Source organism: Rhinoderma darwinii, chromosome 3, assembly GCF_050947455.1.
Source record: "Rhinoderma darwinii isolate aRhiDar2 chromosome 3, aRhiDar2.hap1, whole genome shotgun sequence".
NCBI classification, from domain to species: domain Eukaryota; kingdom Metazoa; phylum Chordata; class Amphibia; order Anura; family Rhinodermatidae; genus Rhinoderma; species Rhinoderma darwinii.
Window position 1 is genome coordinate 288,907,029 of NC_134689.1, and position 14,297 is coordinate 288,921,325.

At 46.8% G+C, this 14,297-nt stretch overlaps 1 protein-coding gene across 1 annotated transcript in view; it reads left to right on the top strand.

Annotated features, from left to right (window-relative positions):
• Positions 1-14,297, top strand: part of GALK2 (galactokinase 2) — a 331,206-nt gene that overhangs the window by 67,685 nt on the left and 249,224 nt on the right. The window contains exon 5 of the mRNA XM_075858034.1: positions 13,859-14,005. Within this exon, the coding sequence (XP_075714149.1) occupies positions 13,859-14,005 (147 nt within the window). The remainder of the gene's footprint in view (positions 1-13,858; positions 14,006-14,297) is intronic.

A 14,297-nucleotide genomic window follows, 5' to 3' on the forward strand; every position in this document is an offset into this window, starting at 1 on the left:
ATTGTACATGGACTTATTGTCAGATACCCATTACCCAGCTGCCAATTGTAGCAAATTAGGTGGGTATGTTTTTGGCACCCAAATTGAGTGTTCGCACTTTTCTCACTGAACCATGTTATGCCTGAAGCAGGGGCGTAGCTAAAGGCTCATGGGCCCCGATGCAAAAGTTCTTATTGGGCCCCCCCCCCGCAAACTTCTCATGGCCGACGGTCCGCAGCTTTCAGCTGCATCGCTGGGTGTAAAGGATCTGCCAGGCACTACTTCTGTGGATACTCCCAGGATTAATCAGTCGACACCTGAGGCCGGACCTCTTAGACTGACTCCGGCTCCCACCAATCAGGGTGGCAGGCTCAGGAGTGGGAGAGCCTATCGCGGCCTGGTCAGTCGGAGTTAGCTCCGCCCCCTGTCCATTTATACCTGCCGTTTTCTCTTCCTCATTGCTTGTGATTCTTCCTGTTTTCCTGGCCCTTCTACAGCCTTGCTCCAGCCTGCTACTGCCTTGCTTCAGCCTTGCTTCAGCTCCTGCTTATCCTGCTCGCTCTGACCCCGGCTTGCTTACTGCTCCTTGCTCTGCGTTCGTGTACTTCGTGACATCCTCATTCTGACTGGCTCGTGAGCACTCTTGTTTCTCACGGTGTTCCGTGGGCTACTGCCCCTTCCCTTGCTTGTTCCCTGTTTGTATTCCCTTGCACTTAGTCAGCGTAGGGACCGCCGCCCAGTTGTACCCCGTCGCCTAGGGCGGGTCGTTGCAAGTAGGCAGGGACAGGGCGGTGGGTAGATTAGGGCTCACTTATCCCTTTCCCCTCCTTCCGGCCATAACACTGGGTCTCCTAAGTGACCCAACAATGCAGCACTAGCAGCCGGGGCGTCACTAAGGCTGGGTTCACACACCCTATTTACGGACGTAATTCGGACGTTTTAGCATTGAATTACGTCCGAAAATGCGTCTCAAAAGCGTTGGCAAACATCTGCCCATTCATTTGAATGGGTCTTACGATGTTCTGTGCCGACAGGCATTTTTTTTACGCGCCGCTGTCAAAAGGCGGCGCGTAAAAAAGACGCCCACGTCAAAGAAGTGCCTGTCACTTCTTCAGACGTAAATGGAGCCGTTTTCCATGGACTCCATGGAAAAACAGCTCCAATTACGTCCGTAATGGACGCAGCGAAAGACGCCTGCACATGCCTTTACGGCTGAAATTACGGTGCTGTTTTCTCCTGAAAACAGCACCGTAATTTCAGCCGTAATGGATGCTGCCGTGTGAACATTCCCTCAGGGCTTAAAATGTCAGGGGAAATAGCCCCAATACATATGTGTCCGCCCAAAAAAAAATGTGTGTATAGGAGACAGCATAGCATATCTATAGCACTACGACCCTATAAACTATGGATAGGATTAGATACATTGGCTCAGCAGACAGTATCACACATGATAGGATTAGTTACAGCGGCTCAGCAGACAGTATCACACATGATAGGATTAGATAAAGTGGCTCAGCAGACAGTACCACACATGATAGGATTAGATACAGTGGCTCAGCAGACAGTACCACACATGATAGGATTAGATACAGTGGCTCAGCAGACAGTACCACACATGATAGGATTAGATACAGTGGCTCAGCAGACAGTATCACACATGATAGTATTAGATACAGTGGCTCAGCAGACAGTATCACACATGATACGATTAGATGCAGGGCCAAGCAGACAGTATCACACATGATTGGATTAGATACAGGGCTCAGCTCGCTGACATTGCGGCTCCAGCGCTGGACCCAGGAAAGGTAAGAATAATAATTTTGCTTCTTTATGTGTTACTGATTATTTTTGTGTGTTTGTGTTTTTTTACAGGTTCGGTTGTTGGACTTCGGATTCGAGGACTTCAATGATGGCGTTTTTTTTATTCTCAATAAAATGGTTAATGAGGGTTGTTTTTTTTTATTTCAATAAAATTATTTTTTCTATGTGCTTGTATCTTTTTAAACTTTATTATCACCGCCTTAGTAATGGCCGCTGGCTGATTGACAACCTCTATTACTAAGGCGGGGCTTAATGTTAGCAGGTGCAGAGGCCAACACTAACCCCCTTTATTACCCCGGTACCCACCGCCACCAGGGGTACTGGGAAGAGCCGGGTACGAACCAGTACCCGACCATCTGTAGTGACGAGCAGGCATCGGGGCCCCCCCCATTTTTCATAACCAGCCAGATACAATAAAGCAGCAGCAGCCTAGCATTACCAGGGTGGGAAGGGCCACTGTATCTGGCCTTTCCCCTCCTGATAATACCAGCCAGTGGCCGACCATCACTACAGATGGTCAGGTACTGGATGGTACCCGGCTCTTCCCAGCACCCCTGGTGGCGGTGGGTACCGGGGTAATAAAGGGGGTTAGTGTTGGCCTCTGCACCGGCTAAAACTAAGCCCCGCCTTAGCAATGGATGCTGTCAATCAGCCGGCGGCCATTACTAAGGCGGTAGTAATATAGTTTAAAAAAAAACAAAGACATAGAAAAAATATTTTATTGAAATAAAAAAAAACCCCACACAACCCTCGTTAACCATTTTATTGATAATAAAAAAAAAGCCGTCATCGAAGTAGTCCTGGAATCCGACGTAGTCCAACGACCGAACCTGTAAGAAAACACACAAGAAAAACAATTAATAACACATGTGTTAGGCTAAGATACAGGGCCCATGTGTGATACTGTCTGTGGGACCCTGTATCTAAGCCTACCACAACGTAGGCTTAGATACAGGGTCCAGCAGACCGTAATCTTATACAGTATAAGATTACTGTGTGCTGGGGGCTTGTATCTAAACCTACAGTGTGGTAGGCTTAAATATAGGACCCATCAGACAGGATCACACATGGGCCATTTATCTAAGCCTACCATGTGATTGGCTTAGATACAGGGCCCAGCAGACAGGATCACGCATGGGCCATGTATCTAAGCCTACCATGTGATTGACTTAGATACAGGGCCCAGCAGACAGGATCACGAATGGGCCATGTATCTAAGCCTACCATGTGATTGGCTTAGATACAGGGCCCAGCAGACAGGATCACACAATCTGTGATCCTGTCTCATGGGCCCCCTAAGCCTGCTACATCGTAGGCTTAGGGGTTGTGCAGTCCCTAAACATTGATGGCCTATCCTCAGGATAGGCCATCAATAGCTGATGTGTCTCCCGGGACCCGCAAATCAGCTGTTTTGAAGGGGCCGCAGCACTCGTACGAGAGCTGCTTCCCCTTCATTTCACTACTCGCTCACACTGTGAATCGCCGACACCGATTCACAGTGTGACCGGAATGAAGGGGAGCAGCTCTCGTACGAGTGCTGCGGCGCCTTCAAAACAGCTGATTGGCGGGTCCCGGGAGTCGGACCCCGCCAGTCAGGGCTAATCTTACCTTCCTCTTCGGCCGCGGCGGGAGTTCTGTCCTCTCGATGCTGTGCGCGGCGCATAGCGCTGTGACGTCAGGCGCTGCGCACAGCGCTTGACGTCAGGACCTCCGCTGCGATCCGGAACCAGGAAGGTAAGTACTGTCTGTTACTATAGTAACAGGGGCCCGCGGCCCGAGTTACTATAGTAACTTTTTATTGATGGGGGGCTGTGGGCCCCCCTGGCTTCGGGGCCCGGTCGCAATTGCGACCGCTGCGACCCCTATAGCTACGCCAGTGCTCCTATAGAACAATTTGGGAAGTCACTGTCGCAGTTCAAGAAATTAGTGAGAAGAGAGATGTACTGGATTTTCAGATTGGTGTGCCTCTGCCCAAATGGGTTAAATGAAATGATAGAGAGGGTGACATCAGAGAAGGAAGACGGCATAGAAAATAGGTATGTAATTTCAGAGATTGTTATCTAATGAGAAATTACGGGAGGGTTTACTAGTTTATATAATTTTTAGGTAGTTCAGAGTTCACCTTCAATTTCTTAATAATTCTACATACATACACTGTAGAGCTCTGTAACACTTAGTCTTCTCTCTCTGTCACCCTGGATCGCTGTGAGGGGAGAATGAAGAGGACTGTATACACACAACCATGAAAAAAATGACAGTCAACAACGGATCAATTATCAGTTTTGTCATGGCTGTTTTGCATCAATGTGTGTCAAAATTTGAATACATTTCCCAGCCGTCTGACCGTTTTTAACCGCCATTTGCCTTCTGTTTTTCATGGACGTTAAAAAAAAAATGGATGAATTTTAATGGTTAGGTTTTTTTTGTCCCAACCCCCTGAAAACACCACAGTGCCCACGTAGATAGTGACGCAATACCACATAGTGCCAGTGCCCACTGTAAATAGGGCCACATTGCCCACATAGTACCTCAGTTCTGCCTGAAGATAATACCCGCATAGTGCCACACAGTGCCCATGTAGATAGCACCACAGTGTCCCCTGTAGGTAGTGCCAATATAATGCCACAGTGCCCATGTAGATAGTACCAATATAGCACCCCCTGTATATAGTGCCACCCCCTGTAAATAGTGCCCCCCCCATGTACATAGCGCCACCCCCTGTAGATAGCAACATCCCCCCTGCATTTAGTGCCACCCCCCTGTAAATGGCACCAGGGGCCGTAACTAGGAAAGACTGGGTCCCAAAGCAAACTTTTGACTGGGGGCCCTCCTAGGTGCCACACACAGCTCTCCTATAGATAGTGCCCCCTGTAGATTGTGCCATACAGCCCCCTTGTAGACAGTGCTGTGCAGCCCCCCTGTAGACCTTGTCACACACCATTTGTAGATAGCGCCCCCACCTCCCCCTTGTAGGTAGCGCCATACAGACCCCCACCCTTGTATATAGTGCCATGCAGGCCCCCGTTAGTAGATAGTGCCACATACAGACCCCTGTAGATTGTTCCACAGACAGACCCCTGTTGATAGCGCCACAGCCCTCCCCTTTGTAAATAGTGCCACACAGCTCCCTTAGTAGGTAGGGCCACACAGCCCCCCTTAGTAGTGCCACACAGCCCCTTGTATATAGTGCCACACAGCCCCCCTTGTATATAGTGCCACTCAGCCCCCCCCTTGTATATAGTGCCACACAGCCCCCTAGTATATAGTGCCACCCTCCTCCCCACCCTTGGTTATAGTGCCACACTGTTCCCCCATTGTATATAGTACCACTCTGCCCCCCCTTGTATATAGTGCCACACAGCCCCCCCCCCCAAAAAAAGTATATATTGTACTTACCTTGCCCCGTTCTTGCGATGGATGGAGCACTGCACAGGCTCCAGTCAGGACACATGCGCAGACCAGCATGATGCAGTGACGCCATCACGCCGGCCTGCGCAGGGAGTCTTCCCAGCACCTTATAGACTGCAGGCCTAAAGTGGCCTGCAGCTTCAGGGCCGATTCCAGCTTTTATGCTGCCTGAGGCAAAAATTGAAATGGCACCCCACAGATTTTGATTGACGTCCCCCTGGCTGTTCTACATCACTACCAGCCTCTTCAAACTCTTGCGGATGCACCGTTGCCTTGTACTCCCCTGGCATGCGCAGCGTAGAAGCCTGGCAGAATACACCTCGCTGCATGGTGCGTGCCCAAGTAGTTCAACGCAATGGCGCATCCGAGAAAGATGTATTAACCAGGGGGATGTCCATCAAACATGGAAAGGTGGGTTTGGCGGCAGGACTATGTGACTCTTCAGGATAGTGGCACCGCTCTATGACCCTTTAATGAGTAATTAGCAAATGATGTGCGCCGTTTTAAAAGTTGACTTTATAGATTTTGCTGCATCTGAAAAAAACATACATTTAGAAATATTTTCAGGTCATGTATTACCGCATGGTGGTGGTTCAAGGGGTTAAAACTACCAGACTGGTTTAAATATACAATGAATTGAAAACCATTCCATCTGCCCTGCTATTTTGTTATTCTAAATTAATCCTATATAATTACAGCTCCAGAACCAAGCTTATACATATATACAGCACCAGAACAAACCTCAGTATATAAATACAGCACTAGAACCAAGCTCTGAAATATATACAACTCCAGAACCGAGCACATTACATATATACTGTACCAGAACAAACCTTAGTACATATATACAGCACCAGAAAAAAGCGCAGTACATAAATACAGCACCAGAACCTACCTCCGTAAGTATATACAGCCCCAGAACCAAGCTCCGTAAATCTATACAGCGAACAAATACAGCTCAATTTAGTGCAAGCCCTGCCGTACAGGTTTGTACGGTGTAAAACTACAGCTCCCAGCATGGCCCGAACAATGGTAAGGATAAGCTGGGAGATGCTGTTTCACAAAAAAAAAAAGAAGTCCTATCATAATCCTACCACCCAGCATCTAGCTGCAGATCATGTAATGACTACGTAACTGATTGGAGGCAGAAAAAACATTTACATTAAGTGACTCACCGATGATGTCTTAGATTCTAGTTCTTTTTTTCTTTTCTTCTCTATCCGGACAAGACCTCTATGATGACTTCTCCCAGCCACAACCCATTTCTTTTGTTTTCCACTCCAGCTTCTCACTTTTAAAACATTTCTGCACCTATAAACGAAGAGATATTTCTCAACACCCCTAAATATAATAGCGCCATTGACTGCACCTCTAAATATAATAGCGCCATACACTGTGTCCCACACACACGGTGCCCCCTGTAGATAGTTACCCCATAGAGCCTCTGTAGATAGTGCTCTACATAGAAGCCCCTGTAGATGGTGCCCCACATACAGCCCCTGTAGGTGGTGCCCACATATGGACTCCAGAGCGGCAAGGCAATAGTGCTAACCACTGAGCCAGCGTGCTGCCCTACAAATTGCTCCCCCTATAGATAGTGCCCCACATATAGCCCACCCCTGTATATAGTGTCCCACATATAGCCCATCCCTGTAGATAGTGCCCTGCTTGTAGTTCCCCCTGTATATAGTGCTCCACATCCCCACATATAGATCCCTCCTGTAGATAGAGCCCACCTGCAGATAATGCCACTCAGTTTTATTAGAAAAAAACAAAACTTTACATAATCACATGATCCCATTCCCACACTATCCGGTCACAATGCAGACCTGCTTTCTTCTGAGCAGGTCTGCTGAGGCTGAAAGACGCAAGCGGCGCCATGACGTCATTGGGCCGCTAGTGTCATTGAAAGGCGCTGATTGGCAGGGCAGAATGATTTACCCCGTCAATCAGCGCCTTTCAACAACGGATGCGGCGTGATGGCCCCGCCATTCAGTATCATTGTAAGGCACTGAATGGTTGGGCACGGATCCTGCCCGGCCGTTCAGCGCTAATGCAGGTACAATTAGTGCAAGAGTGGGTGACGGCGGCTGGTTTCAGTGGTGCCGCCTCCCCCCTCAGAAAGGCAGCAGCATTCATCTCAGTAGATCTTCATTTGTATCTACGTCCAGAAGACGCAGATACAAGTGAATGTAGCCCTTGCCGCCCGGCCCATAAATTTTAGAGGCTGGGGGCGGCACGGGCCCTGTAGTGGTGTCGCTAATGTTGTAGCATCCATAACGGCTGGTAGCGGCACCACCGGGCATGGCTGTAGACGTGTCAGTGGCGTCACAAGCCCACTCATCCCGCGGGCCCCGTAGCAGCTGCTATGGCTGCTACAGCGGCAGTTACGCCACTGATGGCACCCCCTTCCTGTAAATAACACCACTGTAGCTTCCTGTAGGAGCGGAATCCCTCTGGCCGAAGATTCCGCTCCTACAGGAAGCCCCTGATGTCTCTGTCCATGTATGGACAGTGACGTCAGGGGTAAACTCTAAAAGCGGCATCCCCTGCCAGAGCGGGGATTCCTCACCAGGAGTAGCCCCAGACGTCACTGTCCATATATGGATAGTGATACCAGGGGCTTCTCCAGTAGCGGAATCCCAGGCACAGAGCGATCTGACACCTGGGATTCCGCTCCTAGGGAGAGACGCTGACGTCATTGTCGATATATGGATAGTGACACCAGGGGCTTCTCCAGTAGCGGAATCCCCAGCCAGAGTATTGGCCGGGGATTCCGCTCCTATAGAGAGCCACTAACGTCACTGTCCAAATAGACAGTGACATCAGGGTCTCTTTCTAGAAGCGGAATCCCCGGTCAGTGCGATCTGACACCAGGGATTCCGCTCCCAGAGCCAGTTCAGGCGGCGCTATCTAAGGTGGGCGATGAGATGCTATCTACAGCTGGGGGGAGTTGCTACCTGCAGGGCGGGTGTCATTATCTACAGCGGGGATGGAAAGACGGCGGGGGCTACCTCTAAGTGGGGAATCCTTCGCCAGAGCGCTGGCCGGGGATTCCGATGCAGGAGGGAGCTTAGGTGACGCTTTCTGCAGAGGGTTTTGCGCTACCTACAGGGGGTTGTGGGTGGCACTATTTACAGTGGGGTGTTTATTCCGGGGCTCTCAAAGCCCTGAGCGACATGAGTGCCGCGCTGCTCATTAAACCCCTTCAAGGCTGTCAACGTCTATATACGTGACAACTGCACGGGGCATCGGCAGTTAGAGCGTATATAGCCGTATGGCAGTTGTGAAGAGGTTAAGCAAGGTCTATACCTAGACTTTCACACTCACTAGAAAAAAATCGCCCTGAAATCGCAATACATAGAAATGCATTAAGTAGCTGCAAAATCTCTTCATCGTTCCAGTCAAGAAAGCCACTAACTATTTTTTTTAATCGATAAATGATCAGATTTCTGACTAATTTGAATCAGAATTAGCTATTTTTGTTTTTTATATAGAGTGACCTGAAAATCTATTGAAAACCGCTTGTTAGGTTGTATTCAGATGTAATAAGAATTTAACTGCCTGTAAAAACACTTTAAAATAATTTTATTTGTATTAATCTAAAAAATGGACACTAATGGGATCTGAGTACAGGCGTTGGCAACACAGATCATGGGTCCTAATTAGAGTTTCATGAGATATGATAGTTCAGGATTCGCTAGGCTCAATGCGACACTAAACAGGAGTAGTAAATTGAGTTACTGGACTGTTTGCCATAGCGATAAGAGATTACCAAGCCTTTAATGAGGTGTCTAAGGTAAAATAGTAACAAGTATGTACCACTACGACACTCCACAAATGCCCTAACAATTATAACATTGGTCTGTTTGCCAAAGGTAAGTAAGATTCCCTATGCATTTCTGCGCCCCTGTAAACACAGGGGAGCGTCTTCAGGGGTATAAATTGCCGGTCAGCACATATTATGCTGTTGTTTAGGTATTATCCGGCGTGCACTAGACACTGATGACTGGTCTAGTGCACGCTGGGGAAACCCTAGAGCCTTATAAGGCTTAGCCACGCCTACACCATTTGCGTCATTGGGACCGAGATCAATCGATGGAACGGCCCCTTGGTAACGTCGCGACCAATGGAGTTGATGCATCACACATCAGTGATCGCTAGGGGAACTTCAGGCGGCCAAGCATACACCGCTGAACGAACAAAATAGCATGGGAATGCGTGAATAAACAGGCTTTAGAGAATAAGAGTAAGAAGTGATGGATAGCGGGAGCTGATTGAGGATAAAAATATGTACAGTACAAAGGGTTTGTCATTTGCCCCCACCAATAGGTTTGACCTTTTTTCTTGGGTCAAAGACCTGAATTTGTTTATTAAGAAACTGAAATGGAGGAAGTTCATGACAAGCGTCAATGTGCTGAACTGGGCATCCTCAAGGAGGATCTTCCTCATGTCAAGGCGCTTGAGGAATTATGGGATGAGGGTCATAGGGGCCTGGATGAGGGGCCCTTCACTGATTTGAGAGTACCGTTAACCAAGAACCCACCCCTCAATGATAATACCTTGATGGATGACTTTTTGAAAGTGGTCACTGATCAACTTAGCAAACTGGAGGTTGACAATCATATGAACTATAACCTATCGTGGGAGGAAATGTTGACCCTTCAGACTTTGGACAATAACTCTGAAATTGTAATCAAACCCTCAGACAAGAGGGGTAATGTGGTTATTATGGATCGCAGTCAATATATAACCATGTGCATGAGTATTCTAAAGGATAAGCTGTGCTATCATATTTTGGTCGATAATCTCATGCATAACTTTTTAGCTGAGTTTAAATGCATTTTGGTTGAGGCGAAGCATGATAAGATTGATGGCAGCGAATTGGCGTTTATTATGGAGAATTGTCCACAGGTGGCCACCTTCTACAGTCTCCCGAAGTTCCATAAGGGACTCTCTCCCCTTAAGGATCGACCAATTGTCTCTGGCATTGGTATTGTTTCCCAGAATGCCAGCATTTATGTTGACAGGATCCTTAGACCCTTTGTCACGGCACTTCTGTCGTATGTGAGAGATACGATGGAGGTGCTGAGGAAATTAGAGGGTATCAGATGTGACTCCAATGTTCTGCTTGCGAGTCTTGATGTGGAGGCACTCTACAGCTCCATTCTCCATTTACTTGGGTGTGGAGCTGTGGAGTATTTCCTCAAGGGCAGAGGGACCCACTGTCATGCACACAACCAGTTTGTATTGAAATTACTCTGGTTTGTACTGGAACACAACTTCTTTTATTTTTGACCACAAAGTCTTCCACCAGCTCAGGGAGGGGGGTGGCAATGGGAAGCCCTTGTGCTCCCACCTATGACAACCTCTACCTGGGGTGGTGGGAGAAGGAATTTGTGTTCTGTGAGGAAATGGAGAAGTACACTTTGTCAATTTTCATGTGGCTCAGATTCATTGGTGACGTGTTCATTTTGTGGTCAGGAACATCTGGTAAGTTCTAGGAGTTCGTATCCATTCTGAATATCAATGATCTGGGCCTTTTTTTTATGTCCGAAATTCAAGAAAGGAATATTACATTCCTGGATATTAAGTGTCACGTAGGGTTCGTGGACCCACTGGGCCATACCGCCTTGGCGGTATTGCAGCTGGGCAACAGGGCGCAAGTCATAGTCTATAGTTTATATAGGGTACCTGTGGCAGCTCAGACAGTAGCAAGGAAGACTTGGCAGGAACTAGGCAGCAGGTAGAAGTCAGGCGTGAAGAAGCAGGACAGGCGTGGTATACAGCACAGCACAGCACAGCACTGCTACAGCTAAGCACGGCACTAGATCAGGAACAGGGAACACTGGGAGCAGGAAACACTAAGGGACTGACCATTTGCAAGACAGACTTGGAATACAACAACAAAGCTCAGGCGTGGGAGGATGGGGCTGGGACCTTGTTAAAGCCCAGGGTGCTCTGGAGAAATTAGCTCAATCACCAACATGCGTGCGCTCTGGCTTCTTACGTCTTAACTGAGCTCATGAGCGCACCCTGGTTGTCACTGTGGAGCAGGACGACCGTATGTGCAGACATCTCTTGAGAGAAGGGCGTCGACTGGATGGAAGGAGTTCGTGGTCCACGACCACGGCGTTACATTAAGATAGAGAAAACCGATCTTGGTTATATTCCGACAGAAATGTTTAGAAAAATACTGCAACGAACAATCTACTAAGGTGGGATAGTTGGCACCCTATACCCCTCAAAAGAGGCATACCTAAGGAGCAATAAATCAGAGCCAGACTAAACTGTACTACAGTATCGGACTTTAATACTTCAGCAACAAGTTTGAGAGAGGGGTTTGAACATAGCGGTTACCCCAGTGGTGTACTCAAAACAGCATACCAACATGCCGTGGTGGCAAATAGAGAATCTCTCCTGAATCCCAAAATACATCCAGTGAAGGAGGAGACCATCAGAGTCATAGGGACCTATGACGCTGCACATTAGGATGTCAGGAGGCTACTTACTTCCTACTGGGACATCCTCAAAGCAGATCCGGATGTGGGTAGTCTTGTTGCTGATAGGCCTCAGATTACCTTCAAAAGAGGTCGTAACATCAAAGATAGATTAGTACATAGCCATCTTGAGGTGGGAAGAACTACAACTTGGCTATCATCAAACCTTAAGGGTACATTTCGATGTGGTAGGTGTGAAGCATGTAGCTTCATTTAGAACACCAAAACTTTTAAGAGCAACACCACAGGAGAAGTTTTTTTTCACGAGAACCTATCCATTGTCTGACCAAAGGGGTGGTATACCTTTTATAACCTGTGTTTGTGGGACACAGTATGTTTGAAAGACAAAGCGAGAATTCAGGCGGAGGGTTAGGGATCACACATGTGACCTTGCCAGGAAACAAGATACGTCAGTCTCCAGACATGTGTGGGAATGCCATTCAGGGTACCCAATGGTCCTTAAATTCCAGGGGATGGAACATGTCCAACCACCTGTGAGAGGGGGGGACTGGGATAGGAGGATTCTGCAGAAGGAGGCCCAGTGGATATTCCGGATGCAAACCATCAGAACACTGGGTCTTAATGAACAAATATCCTATATCCCCTTCCTGTAGAATTAGTGAATTCCCTTTTGGCCTTTCCTGTTTTCCCTCCCTCTTAGTCCTCATCTCCATTTATGGACATCGATTTATGTGGCTTTTTGTCACCTAGAGATACTAGCCCTTAGCATATAGAAAATATCTCACTTCGTACCTTCATGTACTGTAATTATTCTATTGTGGCATATTTTTATCCTCCATCAGCTCCCGCTATCCATCACTTCTTACTCTTATTCTCAAAAGCCTGTTCATTCACACATTCCCTTGCTATTTTGTTCGTTTAGTGGTGTATGCTTGGCCCCCTGAAATTCCCCATCGCGATCACTGATGCATGATGCATCCACTCCATTGGTCACGAAACGTTCCAGCTGATCGGCATCAGTGTGGCGTTTCACACATCGATTGGTGTCTGTCCCAATAACGCAAATGGTGTAGGCGGAGCTAAGCCTTATAAGGCTCTAGGGTTTCATCGGCGCGTGCTAGACCAGTCATCAGTGTCTAGTGCACGCCGGATAATACCTAAACGGCATAATATGTGCTGACCAGCATCAAGAAATACTTTAGGCAATTTATACCCCTGCGGACGCTCCCCTGTGTTTACAAGGGCACAGAAACACGTAGGGAATCTTGCTTACCTTTGGCAAACAGACCAACGTTATAATTGTTAGGGCCTTTGTGGAGTGTCGTAGTGGTACATGCTTGTTACTATTTTACCTTAGACACCTCATTAAAGGCTTGGTGATCTCTTATCGCTATGGCAAACAGACCAGTAACTCAATTTACTACTCCTTTTTAGTGTCGCATTGATTTATGAGCCTAGCGAACCCTGAACTATCCTATCTCAGACACTATTTAGGACCCATGATCTGTGTTGCCAACGCCTGTACTCAAATCCTTAGTGCCCATTTTTTAGATTAACACAAATAAAATTATTTTAAAGCGTTTTTACAGGCAGTTAAATTCTTATTACTAAATTCAAACGCATACCTATCACACTATTTCTGGAATATGTTGTATTCAGACGTAGTGGAATTTTTGTGGATTTTTTCAGTACGTGTTGAGGGGGTTTTCAAAACTGATGATCACTGATCCATACGTAGCAAACGATTCCGCACAGAAAATTAAAATACATAGCACGCTCATTATGCTGTTGAAAAGCTGCGGATTTCACACTTTCTATGTATAGGCTGAAATCTGCAGTGAATGCGCTGCAAAATCTGCCAAAATCGTGTGAATTTGCAGCTAAATCCACTGCGGATTTCTTCTACTACGGCTACATGTAGCTTTAATTACTCTATAGAAAAAAAAAAAACTGATTTATAGGGATTACATTCTATATGATTGAGACTTCGGAATGTGATAGGGTCATCTTCAGTGGATTTAAGGACGTGTTAAGAACGTATAATTTATTCATGTGTGTGCAATTATCTTATCAGTTGAACTGCAAAATAAAGCGATTTGACCGTGACGTGTGAACACAGTTTTTAGAGTTCATTTCTTTCGTGTCAGTTATTACTATTTCTGAATTATATAAACTTTTATATTTTCAAGGAGCACTTTAATCTGGATGAACCCAAAGGAATGTATTGCTTGGTGGATGGAACCATTCCACCAAGTTCCGGCTTATCAAGTTCAAGTGCCATGGTGTGTTGTGCAGGACTAGCCAGTCTCACTGCTAATGGGAAATCTCTTTCCAAGGTAATTGTTAAACCATGTAATTTTAAAGGAAAAGTGCAGTAAAAAAAGTAATTTACATTAGTAATCACATTAATACAAACACCGTTTCTAAATCTATACAGGATTTATATGTTTTTCTTGCGAACATATAGACCACAATAGTGCCCCATAGGCTTGGATTTGGTGGGGAGGTGGGGTGAGTGGCGGAGAAGTAATACTCTCTGAATTATAAAGTGTCTGTGTAATACTATTCTGCAGCACAAGCTTTTCTTCTATGGGGAACAACCCTTCAAAAACCGTGATTACAGCTTTT